Here is a 22,708-nt window from a genome sequence, read left to right on the forward strand (position 1 = left end):
CTAAAATATAAATGTTCTCCTTAAAAAATTTTCACCATCATAAATAAACACACACACACACACACACACACACACACACACACACACACACAAAGCCCAAAATGGGATCTAGAGGTTTATTGTGCAAAAAGTCATGACAATCATCCAACTCAATGAGTACCTGTTTACATGTGGACAGCATGATACAAGCAACAAAAGTAAGACCTAGCTTCCATTTGCTCTTAAGAGAATTTATAGGTAGTAAATAATGTGTTCTGAAACTAGAGTACGAAGATGATTTCACCTATACTTGGTACAGTATAAATGCCATTCCTACTCTGTCCCTCCCTCCTAGGTCTAACATAAGAGGAGGAGGGAAATACACGCGTGGGTCTTCAACCCTTCAGCCAGAACCACAGGAGTCACATGTTTTGGAATTCCTAATTGTCTGGATTTTACAGGGGAAACACAGGGCAGGTACATAAATACATTAATATTCCTAGAGTGGTGTGGGTAAGCACTCTGTACTTATTTAGAAACATTAACAATTCTACAGTAAATTCAATGGTTAACATTCTATGGATGAATATTAACACTAAGAGCATTAAGTAAAGACAACAGTAGCTTCACAATTCTTTAAGTCAGGTTTTACTGTTGAGTGTGTTTTCATGAAAAAAAAAAATCTGGTTTTCAGATGTTTGGGGAATGATGGACCTGTATTATTATCTAAGCATGAGGCTCAAAATACATGTAAACCTATAAAAGGAGAATAAGAAAATGTAAACCTATTCATGTATCTTTCAGGTTGCTACTGCAAGGTATGTGATGGTCCTTTAATACAGTGATTGACAGCCATGCACTATATATCTTCGACACCACTTAGAGAATCTTAAGCAAATTTCTATCCTAAAGAAAAAGTAAATAAAACACAAATTAAGACAATTCTAGTTTTCTTCAGTATTTATTTCATTATCTAACACCTGTTAGCATAATAAAATTAACTTTTAGGCCTACAAATAAAACTCTGAAGAGATTTCCCCTGTCATCTACCATATTTCAAAATAAATAAGATGTGAAGCTGGAGATTCTGTCTGACTTCTGGGCACAAATCTGTAGAATCTGTTCAGAACTAGAGGTCATTACTTAAAGTTGATCATCGTGTTTACTGTAGAAAACAAACTGAGACATGTAGATGAAGTTTATCTTTACCCTTAAAGAATGATGTCTTTTTATGAAATAGCCAAAGAATTAATGAGAAGTTATACTATTTAACATATATATAAATGGTGGCAAATATACAACTTTGTTAGACGTGTTACAAAAGATGCCGAAGTTTTGAGTGGTCTGTCCATACCCTATTTTTCCCATAAATTCTTTTTGGTTTTGGTACAAAGTTTTGGAGAACGTCAAAGTTTTTTAGAAACATATATATTGCATTACAGAAGAAACACAAAGTAACTAATCCTTTATAATATCACAGTATTTCCAACAAGACTAAATTTTTGTCTTTCTTGGTAAGGCAATAAAGGTTCCATAAAGCTGCAGGAACAAGAACTACCACAACTTTTCTTATTAATGTTATATCTGAAAGCAGCCATGAAGTTACTAACCTCCTGTATTCCAAGGCAAAGATAATAGATGCTGTCAGGTGCATAATTCTCTCCATTTGGCCTTCGGATCTCATTGACAAAATGAGCTAACCCATAGTTAAGCTCAGCTGTGGTGTGAGAGAGTAGATCCTCTTTTAACTTTACTGATTTAGCTAAAAACACAAAATAAAAATCAGTAATTGTTATTATTTACTGTCTTAAGGTTAAGAAACTTTCTGACATTATTCTTTATAAGAACTCTGAAGCAAAATAAAATGCATTCTTATAGGCATTTTAAGCTACCTACATTTATGTTTTTTTTGTTTTGTTTTGTTTTTGTTTTTGTTTGAGACAGAGTCTCACTCTGTCACCCAGGCTGGAAAGCAGTGGTGCAATCTTGGCTCACTGCAACCTCTGCCTCCCGGGTTCAAGCAATTCTCTGGCCTCAGCCTCCCAAGTAGCTAGAACTACAGGCGCACGCCACCACGCCCACTTAACTTTTGTATTTTTAGTAAAGACAGGGTTTCATCATGTTGGCCAGGATGGGCTTCACCTCCTACCCTCGTGACCCACCCGCCACGGCCTCCCAAAGTGCTGGTTACAGGTGTGAGCCACTGCACCCCAGCCTATGTATTTTAAATTTAAGGGAACACAGTAATGGAAATCTTGATTTTAAATAGGACTTAGGAGAAACAAGATTAAAACACTTACGAGATTTTAACTCATCTAATACCAGAAGATCTTCATCAAGTTGCCTAGTTTTGACCCAGTGTTTCCAAGCGTTTACACCATACGTATATTTGAAAGGAAAGCTGCATTCCGAATTGTCTGAACTATCATCATGAGACTGGTATCCTGATACAGCCTTTCTCTTGGCTCCCTATTAGTGAAAAAACACCACAATAATGTCTTTTTTAAAGCCTACATCATTTCATTACTTTACAGAAGCCATCTCTCAACAAAGGCAAATTAGATTCAACCCTTGAACCACATGGGTTTAAACTGTAGGAGTCCACTTCAACACACACATTTTTCTATATGCCTGCCTCTCCTACCTCCTTCCACCTCTTCCAACTGTGCCATCTGATACAGCAAGACCAACCTTCCTCTTCCTCCTCAGCCTACTAAACTTGAAAACAATGAGCATGATCTATTTCACTTAATGAATTGTAAATATATCCTCTCTCTCTTTTGATTTTCTTGGTAACATTCTTTTCTCTAGCTAACTTTATTATAAAAATACAGTATGTAACATATAAAATATATGTTAATCAACTGTTATCTGCAAGGCTTCCAATCAACAGTAGGCCAGTAGTAGTTACCTTTTTAGGGAGTCAAAGTAATACATGAATTTTTGACTTTGCAAGGGGGCTCAGTTAACAGTAGGCTACTAGTAGTTAACTTTTTAGAGTCAAAAGTTATACACAAATTTTTGACTATGCAGGGGGGATCAGCACCCCAACCACTGCATTGTAGAAGGGTCACTTGTAATTAAAAATATAGTTTTGTTTAATCTGTCATGAAATTAGAAAAGAAAAAAATGAAATATAGGTATTTGCTTGGAACTGACTGGTATTCCTGAATCTGACAACAGTTACCTATAACACTTCAGGAAACGGGATGTTTTTACACAGATCACTTTGTGCAACAAAATCCTATTAAATTCTGTGGTAAGGGTCACCAATAATGAGAAAATAAATATAAGACAATTCATAAACAAACAATCTAAATATTACTGTGACAGAGAAATTGAAGAACTTTTCAACAACTCCACCTTATAGAGAATGATATTCCTTTTCACTTTCTTATTTTCTTGTTTTATTTTTGAGACAGCGCCTCGCTCTGCCGCCCATGCTAGAGTTTTGTAATCATGGTGTCTCCCTTGCCAGGTAAGTATCCATGCTCAAGTTTTGTTTTGTTTTTGAGGCAAGGTCTCACTCTGTCGCCCAAGCTGGAATACAGTGGCATGATCATAGTTCACTGCAACCTCAATCCTCTTCCTGAGTAGCTGGGACTACAGGCACATGCCACCATGCCTGGCTAAATTTATTTTTTATTTTTTTTTGTAGAGACAGAGGTCTCACTATGTTGCCCAGGTTGGTCTCAAACTCCTGGGCTCCAGCAATCCTCCCACCTCAGTCTTCCAAAGTGCTGGGATTACAGGTGCCACTCTGTCTGGCCCCCTTTTCACTTTCCTGATAATACTGTCTGCAATACAAAAGTTTCTAATTTGAATGTAGTCCAATTTATTTATTTATTTTTCCTTTTTTCCCCGTGCCTATGTTTTCGTCTAAGAGTTTTATATTTTTAGCCCTTACGTGTAGGGCTACGGCTCATTTTAACTTTCGTATTTGGTGTCGAGCAGGAGTCCGCCTTCATTCTACTGCAAGGACTCCTCCCTTTTCACGCTTGTTCTTTCTTTTGGGAAAATGTTTGAATGCTATCTTTCTTAAAATGTTTTTAAAACGTGCTTTGTATGTTGGAAGTCAGAGACAGAAAGTTGACAGAATACTAAAACAATTACACTTGTTAATGCATGTAGATTTGGTCTACCTAAATGATCAAGCTGTCCAGCATGTCTTTCTATGTGTGTTGGTATGCCTAGAAGAGACCAGATATAATAAACTGTGTACTTCAACTTCACTGATAAATCTCATCAGAAATAATGGTGGAAAAAACAGCTCCCTAGAAAACAGTCTAAATTTTTATCAATGAACTTACTACTTAAGCAACTATTTTCTATTTCTGACTTTGTATCAAGACAGTTTAGTTGAGGTTAATAACTCTGAGATATTTTTATTACCTGGAAATAGGTTACCTCTTAAATTCTTTTCCAACCTAGAAAACAACAAAATATGTTCCCATATTCTCAGGCACACTAAAAGAGCACTGTATCCCTCTCTGCCTATAGATATTGCTCTATAGGATATTAAGTGAATGCAAGAATATTATTAAATTTTGTACCTTTTTTTTAGATCGAGGTCTGGGCTGTTCCTCATATTCTTCGCCAAAAACAGGTGGTAATAAAAATTCATTTTCCATATCAAGTTCCTCAGCAGCTGACAACCAAATCAGAACTTTTATTTTAAATGAATAGCACAAGCTCATGTTACATAAACACAGCCAGCAAAGAATTAATCACAGAATGTAAACCAGCATTCGTACATGGGGACATTCTGGGCTGGGCTGGGGAGTAAATGACTCATACCTAACAAGGTCTGTAAATTTGACAAGCCAAGTTCAAACTCCCAAAAACATACGTAAAATGAATATAAACACAGAATTTTCATGAAAATGTGTATCAGAAAAATTACTGTATTCTGAAGTTCAATTATAAGATCTAAATGGTCTCGGTACAAATCTGATTCAATCCATTAAACGTTTTTCCTAAAAATAAGTGTTTTACATTCTACTCAGTGTGCTCATTAGCCATCCATGTATTAAGAAAATAATGAGGCCGGGCGCGGCAGCTCAAGCCTGTAATCCCAGCACTTTGGGAGGCCAAGGTGGGTGGATCACGAGGTCAAGAGATCGAGACCATCCTGGTCAACATGGTGAAACCCCGTCTCTACTAAAAATACAAAAAATTAGCTGGGCATGGTGGCACGTGCCTGTAATCCCAGCTACTCAGGAGGCTGAGGCAGGAGAACTGACTGAACCCAGGAGGCAGAGGTTGCGGTGAGCCAAGATCGTGCCATTGCACTCCAGCCTGGGTAACAAGAGCAAAACTCTGTCTCAAAAAAAAAAAAAGAAAAGAATGAGAAATGGGACACATTTATTTCACAAAAGATCTGAAAAATAATTTTTTCTTTGAAGGTAATTTAATTTTCAAAAGGATCTTTAAAAATGCACTCTCTCTCTCTCTCTCTCTCTCTCTCTATATATATATATATATATATATATAATTTTTTTTTTCTTTTTTGAGACAGAGTTTCATTCTTATTGCCCAGGTTGGAGTCAATGGTACAGTCTCGACTCACTGCAACCTCCACCTTCTGGGTTCAAGTAATTCTGCCTCAGCCTGCGAAGTAGCTGGGATTGATTACAGGTGTCCATCACCACATTCAGCTAATTTTTGTATTTTTAGTAGAGACGGGGTTTCACCATGTTGGCCAGGTTGATCTCAAACTCCTGACCTCAGGTGATCTGCCCACATTGGCCTCCCAAAGTGCTGGGATTACAGGTGTGATCCACAGTGCACAGAAGCTAAAAATATTTTAAAATTAAAAAGGACACAAACACTTCTTTAAATTTTCTATAATGAATTACTTCTAGAAGTTTTTTTTTTTTTTAAGGCTCTAAGACATTCTTTTTTTTTTTTTTTTTTTTTTTTTTTTGAGACAGGGTCTCACTTTGCCACCCAAGCTGGAGTGTAGTGGCACGATCTTGGCTTACTGCAACCTCCACCTCCTGGGCTCAAGCAAACCTCCTAACTCAGCCTCCTGAGTAGCTGGGATTACAGGCATGCACCACCAAGCCGGGCTACATTTTATATTTTTAGTAAAGATGGGATTTCACTATGTTGCCCAGGCTGGTCTTGAACTCCTGGGCTCAAAGTGATCTCATTCCAGAAGTTAACTGTTAAGCTGGGTTTTTAAAAAACAACAACAACAAAACATGAAGTTAACTGTTAAGGTGGGTTTAAACAACAACAACAAAATTCGAACATTGCTAAAAGACAATGACACAAACATTAAATGGTAAATGATCATAACCACAGTTGACTCTATAACTAAATTCTATAGTCATAAAGCTTTTGACTTACCTCTGGGAAAATCTATTTCGATATCCAAATCTGGTTCGTATGGTACATCAGGCATGCTGGACTGTGTCTCTGGGTCAGAGTTCTTCAAAAGATCTGAACCAATTATATCTGTTTCAATAATTACACCTGAAATCAATCCATAATATCATTAGAAATCAAAATAGAAAACCCCAACGGTATCTGTATTTAATCTGGCAAAAGGAAATCACTTAATTTTAAATGCAATGTAAAAAAAAAATACATATAATGTCACAAAAGGGCATTTTATATATATAACTATCTCAAAATGTAAACAACTATAAACTTCATACTTATAATTAATCACAAGTATATTAAAACTTTTAATTCTATAAATTTTACAGGAAGACTCCCTTCAAAAGTTAACAGGTATGCTTTGACAGTAAAACAACTTCACCATGTAAAGCATTTCTAAAAGCAACTTTTTGTCAAAAATAAACTAATGAGGGCAGACAACTGTAGTTTTCAATACTCTTTGAATTTTGACCTAGGTTTCTCAAATCATTCAATATACGCTTATTAACAACTCCTTTTGATGGTTAGATCAGTTGCTTTGAAGTGTTTTTGTGTTGTAATCATGGTAAGAAATGCATTTTATCCAACACATACCACAAGGTGATGGTAGGGAACAGAAAGACATCTGTATACACACTGGTTTCACAAAATAATACTTACCCTTTCTATGAGGAATTCGCATTGTAATTTTTTTACCCTGTTCCATTTTGGGTTTTTTCCTTTTCTTAAAAACACTGGTTGCAACCCACTAAATTACTTTCACAGCTCCTTACCACAGTGCTTCAAAAACCCTATCTCATTATGAAATCCAGAGAAAATTACAGTTATTTTGCTTGTCCTCTAAGGTAAGGGCAAGAATTCGCTCAAGGTTGAAATAGGACTCTGGGTATCAGCAGACGGCTAAGGGTAGAAAATAAACATTCTAAGTGACTTAGAACCATCCGCAACACACTCATCATGTTATATACTATGTAACGCAAGCTCTGCCCTAACAGAGGGTAAGATAAACTCGGTTTAGATAATGCAAACTATTTTATTAGTATAAGCAATAAAAGAAAACTAGGGGTGTGGTGGCTCACACCTGTAATACCAGCACTTTGGGAGGCAGGCAGACCACCTAAGTTTGAGATCAGCCTGGCCAACATGGTAAAACTCTGTCTCTACTAAAAATACAAAAATTAGTGGGGCATGGTGGCATGCACCTGTAATCCCAGCTACTCAGGAGACTGAGGAAGGAGAATCACTTGAACCCAGGAGGCAGAGATCTTAGTGAGCCAAGATCATGCTACTGCACTCCAGCCTGGGCTATAGGACAAGAGTCCATCTCAAAAATTAATTAATTAATTAATTAAAAAAACAAAACAAAACAAAACACAAAACTAGAGATGAATTTTGATCACTATTAGAGTCCATTACAAGTTATTATAGTTTTGTATTCCATTGACAGGAATAATTCTAAGTTGATTTTATGAGTCAAATCCCACTTAAAACAGAGACCAAAGACCAAATTCCTGCTTTGGATATCTGTCTGAGGGCACCTGGCTAAATATAGTGTAGCTCTCTTAATAGAGAATATATTTTTGTTCCAGTGCTTTCCTTCAGCCCCACAAGTCGAAACATAATAATATGCACTGGAAAGCACTGGAAAAATACTTATAAATGGCCAACGGTAACACTGATTTGCAAGGTATGACGTAGTGCGGCTCACTGTTGATGGCGGCAGTCTCTGCTTTCCCCTCATCTTCACTCATCATATCTGTTATTGTAAGCAACTCTGTATCAAGAGGGTCTGAAGAAACCTTGCTTTTCAGCTCCTCAATTGCTGCAGGGATCTTCTCACTGCTGTCCAGTGGAGCAGGCAGAAAAACAGGAACTGGCACCTAAGTTACCAAAGCATTCTGAGTTAGGTTTATTAAGCATTAAAAGGTATTTTTCCAAATTAAAAATGACTCTGACACATAATCTACTTTATAATATCACACTGGATAAAAGCTTGAAAAAAAGACATACAAAACTAAGATGTCAACTGTGACAAGAAAGCCTAGAATACAAACATCTACTTTTTGTAATAAAAATTAAACAAAAAGAATTTTTGAAGTATTTCTGTCCCCCAGGGGACTATAATAGCCAAGTCCTGATACAGTGTTCTTCGAAGTACTGCAAGTCATTTGGGATGAAATATTATTTTATATAAAATTCTGTGTTTCCGTTCTAAACCTTATGGCTTCACAAGTATTTCTAAAGAAAATGAGCCCAAATATAAAACTTAATATGCATAGAGCAGATACAGAAATCTGTGAAATGTCACTCTCCAGGATGAACATACATGTACTTAAACACAAAGCACTCAATCATGACAACAGAGATTCAACCAAATTTAAGTTAACCGCTGAAGAAAGGTAAAGATGGTTTCATCAGCTTCACTAAACTAGTAACTGCAACCAGAGTTATCCTCAGTGTTTAAAGGGGACTGGTTCCAGGACCACCCATGGAAAGATACCAGAGTCTATGCATACTCTACTCCCACACCCTTACAGCCAGCCTTCTACACTGATTTCACATCCTTAAATACTGTATTTTCGTTTCTTTTCTTTTTTTGAGACAGGGACTTGTTCAGTAGCCCAGGCTGGAGTGCAGTGGTGCAATCACGGCTCATTGTAGCCTCCATCTTTCAAGCTCAAGCAATCCTCCTACCTCAGCCTCCCAAGTAGCTGGGACCGGTATGTGCCACCATGCCTGGCTAATTTTTGTATTTTTAGTAGAGATGGGGTTTCAGCATGTTGCCTGGGCTGGTCTTGAACTCCTGGGCTGAAGATATGCCTACCTTGGCCTCCCAAAGTGCTGGAATTACAGGCAGAATACTGTATTTTTAGTCTGTGTTTGGTCACAGACATATAACCTGCCAATGCATAGGGCTGCCCAGATTTATTGGGGAAAAAAAATCCCACATATGTGGATGCGCATGGAGTTCAAACTCTTGTTGTTCAAGGGTCAACTGCCCATTGTTTTCCCAACTGTGCCTGCTAAATCTCAAAATGAAAAAACTTAAAACGTAACTTACAGGAACAGGAACTGTAGTAGGAACAGGAATATTCTGACTGTACATGTGCATAGGAACTGGGATATACACAGGCACAGGGATAGGCACTGGAACATATTCTGTCTTCCAAGTATCATCTAAAAACAAAAAACATATTTAAGGAGCAATGTTAGCTAACACTTATATACAGATCCTCAATGTTAAAATAACTTGATGAAGAAAAATTAAACTACCTCAGTACCTTTTTTTTTTTTTTAATTCCCAGTTTTTACAAGTAAGGTAACTTAAAAAGAACAGGACAAAAAAGAAACAGCTGTTCTAACTTACAGAGAATACAAATAAAATTTAAGGATTTTTTTAAGAAAGAAAATATCCGTTAAAAACACTATAGTTTCCGATATTCTACCATGCTCTCCTCAACAACCTCCCCAAAGGCTTATTTAACCAAATAATTAGAATGCCGACAGCACTGTAATTTGATTTTAAAAAAATACACACTTGAATGATTTCATCTTATTCTGACGGGAAGGAAACAGAATTGTTACCATTACAGACCACATGTAAAGATGATTTTCTTAGAGGAAGCGCTATAATTTTAGTAGTCTTAGCCCCAAGGAAATTTTTGATATATCATTTTTTCACTTTTGACATAATTTGTATTCTAGGCTTTTATCAGAGACTGATCACAAATAATTTAAAATGAGATGCTGTATTCTCCAGGTAATATTTAAAATTAGGTAAGCAAAATTAACAGAAAATGACAAATTGACCAAACAAATGTATCCTGGAGGCTGTCCATTCAAGAAAAGCATGTATTTCATTAGGTGAGATGAAAGTATGTGGAAGCAGTCACACTGTGCTAAGTTACCTGTCTGACAAGATTTGGTCTGCATGTGAGGTTTACAGTAAGTAGCTTTTGTCATTGTTAAAGGTTTGCAAAGAACTGCTTTGTTCTTCATCTCTTTGTTAGGCGTTGGAGAAGGCGGTGGTGCGGAACCCTATGGAGAAGCAAAGAGAAACATTTTTATTTTTATGCCTAATTTTCAATACTTCCTGATAAAGGGTTTTCAGTCTGAAGAAGGGAACATACAAAAGCAGAAGAGGATAACCAAATTATGTTATTACCACTATGTTCACCATAGTCTTAATCTATAAGGATCACTGTGAATCTACCCGACTAGCAAAGTGGTAGCAATTATTCATTCTATAGATTTATATCACCTTCAAAGGATACCATCAGAATGATTTTAGAAAAATATAAAAACACAATCTTACTTTTCAGTACAAAATCAAGGTTGTAAACCTCAACTATGAAAATACTTAGGCTCTTTTAAATTTATTTCAGAAAAAGATCTTACAGTTATTATGGCTATCTGATACTCTAGCTCCCTCTGCTGGATAAATGCTTTAAATATGATTATAAATTTGAAAAGAAAAATGAAAGCAATTACCAAAGGAATCCTCAAACTTTAAGTTGTATATTTCCTGTGGCCCCGCAACTGCAATTTCTGGAACCTATCCTACAGATAGTCTCTCAGATATTTCATACTAAGTTCACTTTAGCATTATTTGCATTGCAAACAAAACCAAAAACCACATAAATAAAATCTGAAATAAGTGGAAGATATGAGCATAATGTACGAAAAGGTAAGGTACTCTCCACATCACTCACTAATATGGAGAAAATGTAGGTACATAATTTGGAATAGTTGTGTTATATACAGTGGAGACTACTGTAGTGGTTTAGTAGTCAAACAATGACTACTGAACCACTGCTGCAATGGGAAATACAGGATTAGGTTCCTGTGAGCCTCTGGTCACAATGTTTTCATCAACTGACCAATACATAATTTTGCTAAAGATCCTTTACACAGTATTTCTTAAAAACAATATTTCATTATAGCATTTTTGTGTAATCTACTGTACTGAGATCAATTCATACACACAGTACAGATACAATACTCACAGCATATGAATACTGTACAGCACTCACACAGCACACTCACACTGTACAGTACTCCATACACACATTATACACTACAAAACTGTGAACACGTTTACTGTACCTTTATGCAAATAAAGTCCTAAAAAATATTAAACAAAAATTAAGCATTCAAAGTTTTACAAAAGCAGGCTGGGTACACTGGCTCACATCCATAATCCCAAACATTGGGAGGCCGAGACAGGTGGATCATGTAAGGTCAGGAGTTCAAGAGCAGCCTGGCTAACATGGTGAAACCTCATCTCTATTAAAAATACAAAAAAATACAAAAAAAAAAAAAAATTAGCCAGGCATGGTGGCGCCCACCTCTAGTCTCAGCTATTCTAGAGGCTGAGGCAGGGGAATCACTTGACCCTGGGAGGTGGAGGTTGCAATAAGCTCAGATCATGCCACTGCACTCCAGCCTGGATGACAGAGTGAGACTTCATCTCAAAAACAAAACAAAGCAAACAAACAAACAAAACAGACATTAAAATTTCACTGTGGATGGGGCTGCAGAATGTGTGATGAGGCAGTGCACTGTGTAATCTGAGCTCTCAACCTTGGTGTACCCCATAAAAACTGAGGTTGGTGGAACTGGCTCTTGTGCCTTGTTGACAATGTCAGTGATTTTCTTACCCAATGTGGCTCCAAAAATTGTGTCAGCCTTGGCAGCTTAGCGTTTAACCTCCAATCTTTTAAGCATCTCAAGGCATGTTCTCAGTAATGCTTAAATTTGAGAACGTGCTCGAACAAAGCACATATTTCTGTTTTGTGTCTTTTTCCCAAGATAGAATTCCATTCCGATATCACTTTCCTTCATGTTGCCAAAGCCTTCTCTGCTCATTTGCTGTGTGATGCACCTTCTGTTTTCAACACTGTTCTTTATAATTTCTTTAACATCTTTTCAGTTTGATCAAACATTTTCCCAAGTTATCAATAGCCTGCTTGATACTGCCCCCAGGCTCTTTCACCATAATCAAGAAGCTGCATATTGTGACTGCTTCCAGGAACCTATCCATGGTGGTTTCCTTGTTGGCAGTGAGAGCCTCACATGCCTTGTTACAAAGCTCCCTCATGGTGTGCACTGTGAAACCCTTTAGTATGCCCCATCTGAGGAGCTGGAGAAGATACAGTGTTTAGGGGCACGAAAAGAACGCCTACATTGGGGTGGGCACTTTCAAATTCTTCATAGCAATCAACTGGGACATTTGAAGGCTAAGTTTTCACCCTAGAGATAGTATTCAACTTCTAGGATAGAGCAGCAGAACCAATCCCAGAATATTTTGAGCACAATCCATGCTTTTTTTTCCCCACCTCCAATGGAAATGATATATGCGTCACGTTTTTCCCTGCAATTGCTCATAAATTTGGGCTCTATATATCATTAGGGGTTTGCATTAAAAGTGCCCTTGGCATTGGTATACAGTAACAATGTTGCACACTCTTTGAATGAATTAAGGCCAAGGCATTTCACAGGTTCATATGCCAATGACCTTGTAAAAATAAGCCAGTCTCATTAGTGCTGAAAACTAGCTCTTCCTTATAACTTTTTTCCTGTATAACACTTAGCAGGTGTTTTACCGTAACATCTTAATCTGCAAAACTCACCTCACCTTCAAGTTTAACATTTTTCATGCCATACTGCCTTAAAATGTGTGAGCCAGCCAGCACTAGCCAAGAAGGGTTTAACATTTTCCTAACCCTGAAAAACCTGTTATGAGGTGAAAGTTGTTCAGTATGCTTAAAAAAAAAATTATTGGTGATAATCTCATGAATCTACAAGTTTAGTCATTATTCTATCTTTTCCTTAGCTTCACTACAAACTAGAGATGTTACTGTAGTATTTGTAGTGGCCTCCTGCAGAGACTGGCAAATTGCCTCTTCCTTTTTCCAGATGTACTGTAATGTTGATTCATTAATACTGAATTCACACCAAGAACATTATAACTTCATGCCTAAACGAAACCTTTCTAACAGTATTTTCTCCACAAGGTACATCAGAACTTTCTTGCTCTTAGTGACACTAGAAAGCACTTCAACACCACACTTGCTGGTCCTTCTAAACAGCAAAAATCATCAACAAAAAAAAAACACAAAAATGCAAACAACAACAATAAAACACCCTGACACTAATTAGACTAAGAAAAGGACACTTGTTTATAGTATGAGAGCTGAAACAAAAAAGGCACAGCATTGCTTTGTTCTACCTCAACTGGGAACATGCACACTGGGTGACTCAAATTTTTCACCATTTTGCACATCTGCAAATGTCTGTGAAAACACCTCGAGTATTGATCACCAGTATTTTGGTGGGTAGACAAATTTGAAATCCATAAATGAGGACTGACTGCACAATCATCCCTCAGTATATGTGGAGGATTGGTTCTAATCCACCAATGCCCCCACTCTTACTCCCCATACCAGAATCTGTGCATACACAACTCCTACGTTCAGCCTTTGTAGAACCCACCTACATGACAAGTCTAGCCTCAAATTCACATCCTGCAAATCCTGTATTTTCCATCCAAGTTTGGTTGAAAAACAAACACAAAACAAAAAAACCCATGTGGAAGTGGACCAATATAGTTCAAATCCATGATGTTCAAGGGTCAACATTACTTAAAGTTATTGCTGTGTGACGTCAGGCAAGTCACTCAATCTCTTATGCCTCAATTTCCACTACTGTATAATGGAGAGAATAACTTAGTAAACAGTATCTGTTACATACCAGGCATTCTGAACTAGCAAATACTCTATATCCCAGAAGACAGAATTCAAAGTCATAGATGTCCCGGGATTGCTCAATGCTACACTTCTTGCCATTCTGCAATTACTACTTTACATCAATTAACTATTCCACTTGGTGAAAATGTACACTTGAACCAAACTTATTTTTTAGGATGTTTTTCACTTTTTTAGTCAATAGGCAGGGTCCACAGTTATTTATGTATGCTGAAGTAGGACCCAAAAGAACAAAAAGTATAATGAACTAAAGTTACCATCTGTTGAGTATTTGCTAGATGCCAGGGACAATGTAAAGCACCAAATCTTGTTTCATCCTCCTACCACCACAAAAAGTAGGACTTTTTATCACTCCCATTTTACATATGAAAAAACTGAGGCTCAGAAGTGACACAACCTGGCAAGAGGCACTGAGCTAAAAGTTCTGAAACTGGGATTTCAGTAAGATTCACCTGATGTCAAAGCTCACGTTCTTTACTCTACACGCTGCCTCTGTGAGGTCTGGAACAAGGCAGCCGTCCCATGTCTAGTATTCATCCTGGTGTAGGCACTGTATTCATCTCGGTTTTTCAAATAAAGAAACTCACACAAACAACAGTGAAGTAACTTGTCCAAAATTATACAGCTAAGCTCTCATTCTTTGGCGTTTATGGGTGGAGAATCAGAAGATCCCAAAAATTTACAGAGAAAAGATGAGACACGACTTTATATGACAAAAGGCAACAACACTGCAATGGCAGCCTTACTTATCCTTCCCTATTAATAACGTTGCCTCTAACCCTCTGTCATACGGTTTGGCTCAAGTAGTGCAGGAGGAGAAAAATATTTAATATTGTGGTAGTAGAAGGGGTTTCTGGTCAAAGCACATACCTTTGAAACAAGGCTGATGAGTTGCTTTATAAATATAAATATAAAATAGGGAGTAGTCATCTTTTATACCCTAAACATGGATGAAAGTGTCTGGTATTACAATCAGATAATTCAGCTGAATACTTTACATACTTCTAAATTATCTGATTTTAAAATGCTATTTCCATAAGGAGGGATAGTATGGATGAGAAAAGCAAGAAAAAGGTACTCTTACTTTTCTAGTGTTTTGTCCAACTATAAACATAAAAAACATGGAATAGAATAAATGTAAAAATACCAATTTTTCATTTATATCAGTTATTCTCATTTCTGGTTACATACTAGAATCCTGAAGAACTTTTTTTTTTTTTTTTTTTTTTGAGACAAGAGTTTTACTCATCCAGACTGGAGTGCAGTGGTTCGATCTTGGCTCACTGCAACCTCTGCCTCTCGGTTTCAAACGATTCTCCTGCCTCAGCCTCCTGAGTAGCTGGGATTATAGGCACCTGCCCCCATGCCCAGCTAATTTTTTTGTATTTTTAGTGGAGACTGGGTTTCATCATGTTGGCCAGGTTGGTCTCGAACCCCTGACCTCAGGTGATCCACCCGCCTCAGCCTCCCAAAGTGCAGGGATTACAGGCATGAGCCACCACACCTGGCCGTAACTTTTTAAAAATACAGAATTTCTGGATAGAGCCTAGGCATTGGAAGGTTTTGAAAATTTGCCAGAGCCAGGCAGCATCTTATTAATCTCCAGAGTGTGGCAAAAGCACTGCCTCTTATCTTTAGTAGTCATTAGTAACATCAATGGCCATTTTCAACCTACAAACCTCTTAAAATGCTAACAAAAGTAGAATTTGATGCATTACCCCAAAAGAAAAATAAATTAAAAAGAGGAAAAAAAAACCCAGGACACATTGCGTATTTCCCAAATTTAAAAACTCAAAAATTCTAGCCACCAACATAGGCCTTCAGATCTGTACTTGAAAAAACACACATAAAGCCATTAATAATCAGTCTCAGCCTATTCCTTCAGCTTCAGTTTCCATTATTCTACCAAAGATCACCTTCAAGCTTGGCTCTAATAAGTAGTTCTACCCAATACACATGTACTTAGCACACATTATCATTCTCCTACTTTTCACACCTATCTGGCAATCTTCTACTCAACTGTTTACAGTCAGCTTATTTGTACCTTTCGGGACAAATACAGTCAGTCATTTCAAACATACTATTGCCACTGTCTTAAAGATGCATCTATTATGGGAACATCCGTCGACTTATCACTTATGTGTCTATTGCCCCACTGTGAGCAGAGGCTATAATTAATTCTCCTTTATATTCTTTAGCATGTATGACAGTCTCTGGTATTAATGAAATTCAGCTGAATACTCCATTGTCCCAGTAAAGAAAAAAAAAATTACTATTATGACCACATTACATTGGTCTAATTATTTTTTACCCCATATTATAAAAATCACAATTTAGCACTCCATTTAAGCAATACTTACTGTCATTTTGGTTCGAGACGTCTGACAACCCTGATCTAAAAAACAAAAAATTTAAAATAAGACAAATACACTTTCTTCAGAATTTTCTAAATCCCTATTTCTCATTAAATTTCACTAATTTAAAATGTGACCAAATAAAATGTTTTAGACCATTTTAAGGAAAGAATTTTAAATTTGTATAGAAAGCATAGAAATATAGAGGTAAATAAATGAAATTAACCCTTTTCTCCTTTGGCCCCCTCTGAAAGTGTACACTGCTCTGGGGGACATACTATTATATATGCTTAGATTTATATCTTAAATGGTGTATCTTTTTCTTAAAAAAATCATTTAAAATTACAGATGACACATGACAGGTGGATGTCTATTCTTTTTGAAATTTTTGTTATAATGTGCTGTTTAGCTTCTCCTCACTCTCAACTACACCTTGTTTTCTCAATTAGCATGAAATTTCAAAAAGACCAAAAAAACCCACAAAAAACAAAAAGCAATACATCTATAGAAACAACATACAGGTTACTTCAACCCAGAGAATCTCTGCAATTTAAGTTGCTGTTAAACTATCTCTGAAATCAACTATTCATTATCAGTGGTTTGGATGCAAAACTACGTAAAGACTGGTGTACGGGGTTTTCAAGTTATCATCTAAATTATTACATACCATAATGTAAGTTTTCAGGTCCTTTCTGAGTTGTCATGTTGGGCTCATTTTGTTGACAGTAGAAACGCAGTAAGCAATGTTGATCACAGAAATGTTTCATTTCCCCACGCCACTGAACTCGCTCTTTAAGAGTTCCTTGAGATTTACAACAATCACACCTTGCAGCCTTAATTTAAAAAGGAATATTTCAGACACTGCAAATTATTTTTGAAGATTTCTACAAGTTCATCAGTGATTATTGTCAATGTGATAAAATCGTGACTGATAAGGAAAAAACAGAACTGTAAAATAAATCACTTATAAACAGTAAAATCTACAATAAGTGAAAAAAAACAAAAGCAGCAATTTTTTCTAATTGATGAAGTCCCATCCTATACTTACCAGAAGTCAAAGACCAGCATCACAAAGGTAGGATAACTAAATAGATATTGGTAGACCAAATCAATGTATTTTAATGTTTTAAATAATTTTGAGGGCCATATATTTGTAGAATCATCTCCTACAATCATTATATTGAACATTTTGAGTAATGAACAGATTTCCCAGGTTAGTTGTACAAGACAAAGGTATTTTGAAGCAAGCTCTTCCGATGGGAAATTTATGGATGTTAACTTGAAATATTTCAGTTTTTCAACAGCTTAATATAAATCTGAAAAGCTTTAATACATTTATTTTATTTTAATAACAAGAACTCTGAGTTCATGTTTTAAAACACTCAATGTTTAAATTTTCTGAAAGCCAATATATCTCTAAAACAAGCAATTTGACACATATCTAGAAAAACTATCAGCCCAATGGGTCCACAACTTAACTTGCAATACCAAAAAAGATAAAAGAAAAACAAACTAAAATTCATAGAACTGTACTTTATTTTAGTGAATCAATAATCTTAAAACAGATTTTTGTTTTTCAGGTATCTTAATTTCCCTAGATTTTGCGCATTTTCACTATTTATTAACATGTCGACCAAGGAGTGGACCAAAAATATAAATGCTGTATCTTCAAATACCCAAAAAAAAAAAAAAAAAAAAAGACATAATTTCAAATACAGTTCTTTTCATAATTAAGTTTCTGATCTAGAAATAAACTACCTTTTTTTTTTTTTTTGGATTACCATTTGGCTTAACAGCTTTGAAATTTTGATAAAGTAGTAACTGTTAAGTACTTTGCAGTTAATAATAATTGTGTCTATGGCTTTTCCTTTATTACGCTAGAGTTTTATATTGTGAATTTTAAAATCTCTCACTTTATATTTCAACAGAAATTCTACAAATACGTCAAAACTCTTGGTCAGGAATATTAATAAATGATTGTGTTGATAAACAGGTCTTATATAACAAACATACCCCAAGGTTAGAACACAGGCTCTTTTTTTTCTCCAGGTCAGGTATTTCTCCTGCTGAATAAATGTTAAATGAATGAAGATTTATAGTATAAATTATGACTAAGTTATGCCAATATCATAACTCTTGTCCAAAAACTTGTGAATCCAAACAGCTGATGGTATTATGTGATTCATCTCAGTAAAAGTGGCACTTAATATCAAACAAATTCTTATTTTCACTCAATAAAAAAAGTCCCTTTGTTACATTCTCACCAGCAAGACTATTCTTCAAAATAACCATAGAATTGTTCCAGGGTTTCTTTTCTTTCTTTCAATTTCTTTTTCCCTTTTTATAATTTATACTCAAAGAAAATAAAAAAAACATAAAGGAAGAAAACGGAAGCTTAATACTTTATTCACTGTTTCTGAACAGTGCAAGAACAAAGCAAAAGTATACTACCGGTTCACTGAGAACCTGAAATAAAAGCCAAACCCATTGTATCTACTCTCTATAAATCTTCCCAACAGCCCTGCAAAATGGGTACTGCAAACTAAGGTCTAAAAAAATTAAATAACTTGACGAAGGTCAAATATTAAAAATGCAGAGACAGGATTCAAATGGCAGACAACCAAGTCAAAACCTAGGCTTTATCCTGTACACTAAGCAATGAAGACAAAATGAGTTACTATAAATGAGTAGAGAATAAATATCCTAACACAATACAAATAAAATGCTGCAAGAAAGATCCTCAATTTAATATTTAAAACAGAAATTTGTATTAATTCAAAACATTACAGGTACTACACTGACTTTGTAATATACAGTAGTATTTCCATTTGGAAGGCCAAGGGCATAAAATCAAACACATTTCACCAAAATAATTTTTTTTTTTAAATGAATGAGAGGTTCTTATGTTGCCCAGGTTGGTTGGCCTCGAATGCATAGCCTCGGCTCCTCAAGCACCAGGACAACCGGCATGAGCCAGCGTGGCCCCCAACCCAAACAATTTGAACAATGGAATCACTTCTTCATTCTACAGACACTTGGTTTTTGTAAAATCAATACTTAAAGCTCCCTTCTTTTAAAGGTTCTAAACAAATTTAGGTAATTTCCCTCTATCCAAAGGAAAAAGGGGCAAGGTTAATACCAATTTACAAATATAAACAAAATAAGCATGTATTTTTTCAGGCTGAAAAAATAGTTAAGTGAGAACTCAATACTAATAATTCCAAGTTTAATGCCATAATAAAAATTTTGGAGGTTGTGAACTTTTGTTTCTTTTACATCCAAGCATGCACTTTATTCCAAGTAAAGTGTTTGGAATTCAGCTAAAATATAATGGCCAATATAAAAAGATCATTAATGACCATCATTCCTTACCAACACCAACACAACTCCACTCCAAGCCGCACTCCCTAGCGACTTGCAAAAAAAGAATTATTAAGACATCATAAAAAATAAAATAAATGGGACATAAGTCTCTGGTTTTAAAAATACTACATCATCTATTTTGTGGTTTTCTTGTCATTGTGAAATCAAGAATAGCAAACTAAGGGAGAGCAAAGACAAAACAAATCACAGGTTCAAACAAATCTAAGCAACAGCCAGGTACTAAACTCTGATTCAAAAAACCTTAATTTAACCTATCAGCTAAACCGGAATTTCATTTTCAATAATTCACAAAAGGTCATTCAGCCTATCCTGACCCAGTCCATTCCTTGGATGGTTTCGACTTTTCTTTTTTGGTTGATATACACATCGTTTTTAACTTTCCTATCCATTTGTTCCCTATTTCACCAAACAAACCTAATTTTCCAGGGAAGAACTATGAATATGAAAAAAGATAGGGGCATTTTATAGACATTTTAAACAGGAATCCTTTATGGCTTCCCAATACAGCTTTCTGAGCACAATGGAGTGATTCACTACAAATTTAAAAAAGAAAACTGCGGTGATAAAAGGTTATTGGGTACTATGCAAAGCACAGGAATTCTCCAGTGACCAAAAATATATATTTAGAGCAAGAATATTAAATATTCTTTTCCTAAAACTTCAAAAACAATTTTCAAAAATTGATACAACGGTTTATAAAGAAAAATTATGAGTCTAATATTAATTTAAAGCCCATAAATCATACTTTTAAAATTATTACACAGCATTTGTATTAATTTAACATTGCCACCATTCAGTACTTGTTTGGAAAACAAATCAAAGACTGTGTTAAAAAAACTGCAATCGGAAGTAATACAGTTTAAGAAAAGCTTAGGTCTATTAAGAAGACTTGTGACATACTGTTGGAAAATGGTGGACCTTTTGAAATACTATCTTTACCATTTATCAAACATCTTCTAGCTATTATTGCATTACAATACTAAATCCTTTTTCTTTAAAAACTTTTAAACTTACACACATTAAAAGTTTTACGTTATGCCTGGAAACATTCACTCAAGGAAAAGTAAAATCTACTTCATTTTAAAAAGGTATTCTGGGAGAAGAAAAATACATTTATTTTATTTTCAGCATTTTTTGGTTGCATGTTATCACAGATTTCTTATTCCAATTTAGAAGAGGCACAATTTAATAAATCTCTATTTTAAATCTAGAAGCAAACCAAAATACTGACCAGAAAGCACAGCTCATTCAGTGTCTTGTCAAGTAAACAATTTTTTGTGTGTGTAAGACAGAGTCTCGCTCCGTAGCCCAGGCTGGAGTGCAGTGGCACCATCTCCACTCACCGCAACCTCCGCTTCCTCCTGATTCAAGCAATTCTCCTGCTTTGGCCTCCCGAGTAGCTGGGATTACAGGCACACACCACCATGCCCAGCTAATTTTGGTATTTTTAGTAGAGACAGGGTTTCACCATGTTGGCCAGGCTGGTCCTGGCCTTGGACTCCTGATCTTGTGATCAGCCTGCCTCGGCCTCCCAAAGTGCTGGGATTATAGGTGTGAGCCACCACACCAGGCCAACAAAATTTTAAAGCATAAAATTAAACTTAAATAAATAAAAATTTAAAGTTATACTATAGGTAGTAATCTCTCAATCTAAAGTGCAAAGATAAGAGAAGGTAAAAATACAATGTGTGTGCAGTACTGTTTAAGTAGGAAATGTTCGTGGCTAAACACGAAATAATAGCCAGATTGGCTAGCTGTTGATTTTTAAGTTTCTGGGATGAAGCACTTTTTTTCCTTTGGCTTGAAACTTATTTTTCTGATAAGTCGGATTGATTTGTAAGGGTCAGAGTTTTTAATGCACTAATATATAAACTTTTGAGTATTTAAATAAAAACGATAAACCATAAAAGTGGGGTCAAAAAAACTCATAGTTAATTTACCACATTTTCAAGGTATCATGGCAACAGTGACTAGAAAGGATGCATAGGGCAGGGGATATAAGAAAATACAGTCTGACTCAAGTAGAAAGCATAGAGAATAAAGTTACTATTTGATTACAATAATGGTTGCATGTAAAAAAAAGCCGAGGATGAATGAAGAGAGACAACTCTTCATACTTCAAAGATTGTGTGCCATACTGAGTATACAGAAAAATCAGCATTGCTATTTGCTTTACAAATTTTTACCATGTAACAAAAACACTCTTACCTTTATTCCTCAGATTAGTATAATATATAATAAGCTATTACGAATATTATACAAAGATATGTTTAAAATAAGACAAGGAAGGAATATATAAGGTATTTAAGATACAGAATACTGACATTAAACATAACTAGATGACTGTAACTTGGTATTTGACTAACGTATTTCTTGTAAATTCTGAAACGCACTGCTTCATTAGATCTTCATCACTAAATTCTGCATAAATGGAAAAAGAAATAACTACCTTTTAAAATAAGTAGCAAAGTAAAACACATGACAACATCCACAATATCATATTTTGCCAAAGAGCATATCTTTGCTTCCCCAAAAAAAGGGAAACAAATCCCAAACTTCTCTATTTTAATTTATACATTATAATTTATATAATACATATATCAAAAAATACACTTTTTAAAAAATTTAGAGACAAGTCTTACTCTGTCTCCCAGGCCAGAGTGCAGTGGTGTGATCGCTCACTGTCACCTAAAACTCCTGAGCTCAAGTGATCCTTCCACTTCAGCCTCCTAAGCAGCCAGAACTACAGGCATGCACCACCATGCCTTGCTAATTTTTTAATATTTTTTGTAGAGATGGGGGTCTCGCTTTATTGCCCAGACTGGACTAGAACTCCCA

The 22,708-nt window shown here is 35.7% G+C and overlaps 1 protein-coding gene across 6 annotated transcripts in view; it reads right to left on the reverse strand.

Annotated features, from left to right (window-relative positions):
* The window catches only part of ZMYM2 (zinc finger MYM-type containing 2), a 127,392-nt gene that overhangs the window by 17,286 nt on the left and 87,398 nt on the right, over window positions 1-22,708 (reverse strand). For all 6 annotated transcript variants that reach the window (XM_074387944.1, XM_010332154.3, XM_039473201.2 and 3 more), the window contains 9 exons: window positions 17,154-17,319; window positions 16,493-16,527; window positions 10,275-10,404; window positions 9,428-9,543; window positions 8,075-8,246; window positions 6,334-6,459; window positions 4,533-4,627; window positions 2,280-2,448; window positions 1,590-1,741 (listed from right to left, as the gene is read on the reverse strand). In XM_074387944.1, coding sequence (XP_074244045.1) covers window positions 1,590-1,741; window positions 2,280-2,448; window positions 4,533-4,627; window positions 6,334-6,459; window positions 8,075-8,246; window positions 9,428-9,543; window positions 10,275-10,404; window positions 16,493-16,527; window positions 17,154-17,319 — 1,161 coding nt within the window. The remainder of the gene's footprint in view (window positions 1-1,589; window positions 1,742-2,279; window positions 2,449-4,532; window positions 4,628-6,333; window positions 6,460-8,074; window positions 8,247-9,427; window positions 9,544-10,274; window positions 10,405-16,492; window positions 16,528-17,153; window positions 17,320-22,708) is intronic.

Source organism: Saimiri boliviensis, chromosome 16 (genome assembly GCF_048565385.1).
Source record: "Saimiri boliviensis isolate mSaiBol1 chromosome 16, mSaiBol1.pri, whole genome shotgun sequence".
NCBI lineage: Eukaryota > Metazoa > Chordata > Mammalia > Primates > Cebidae > Saimiri > Saimiri boliviensis.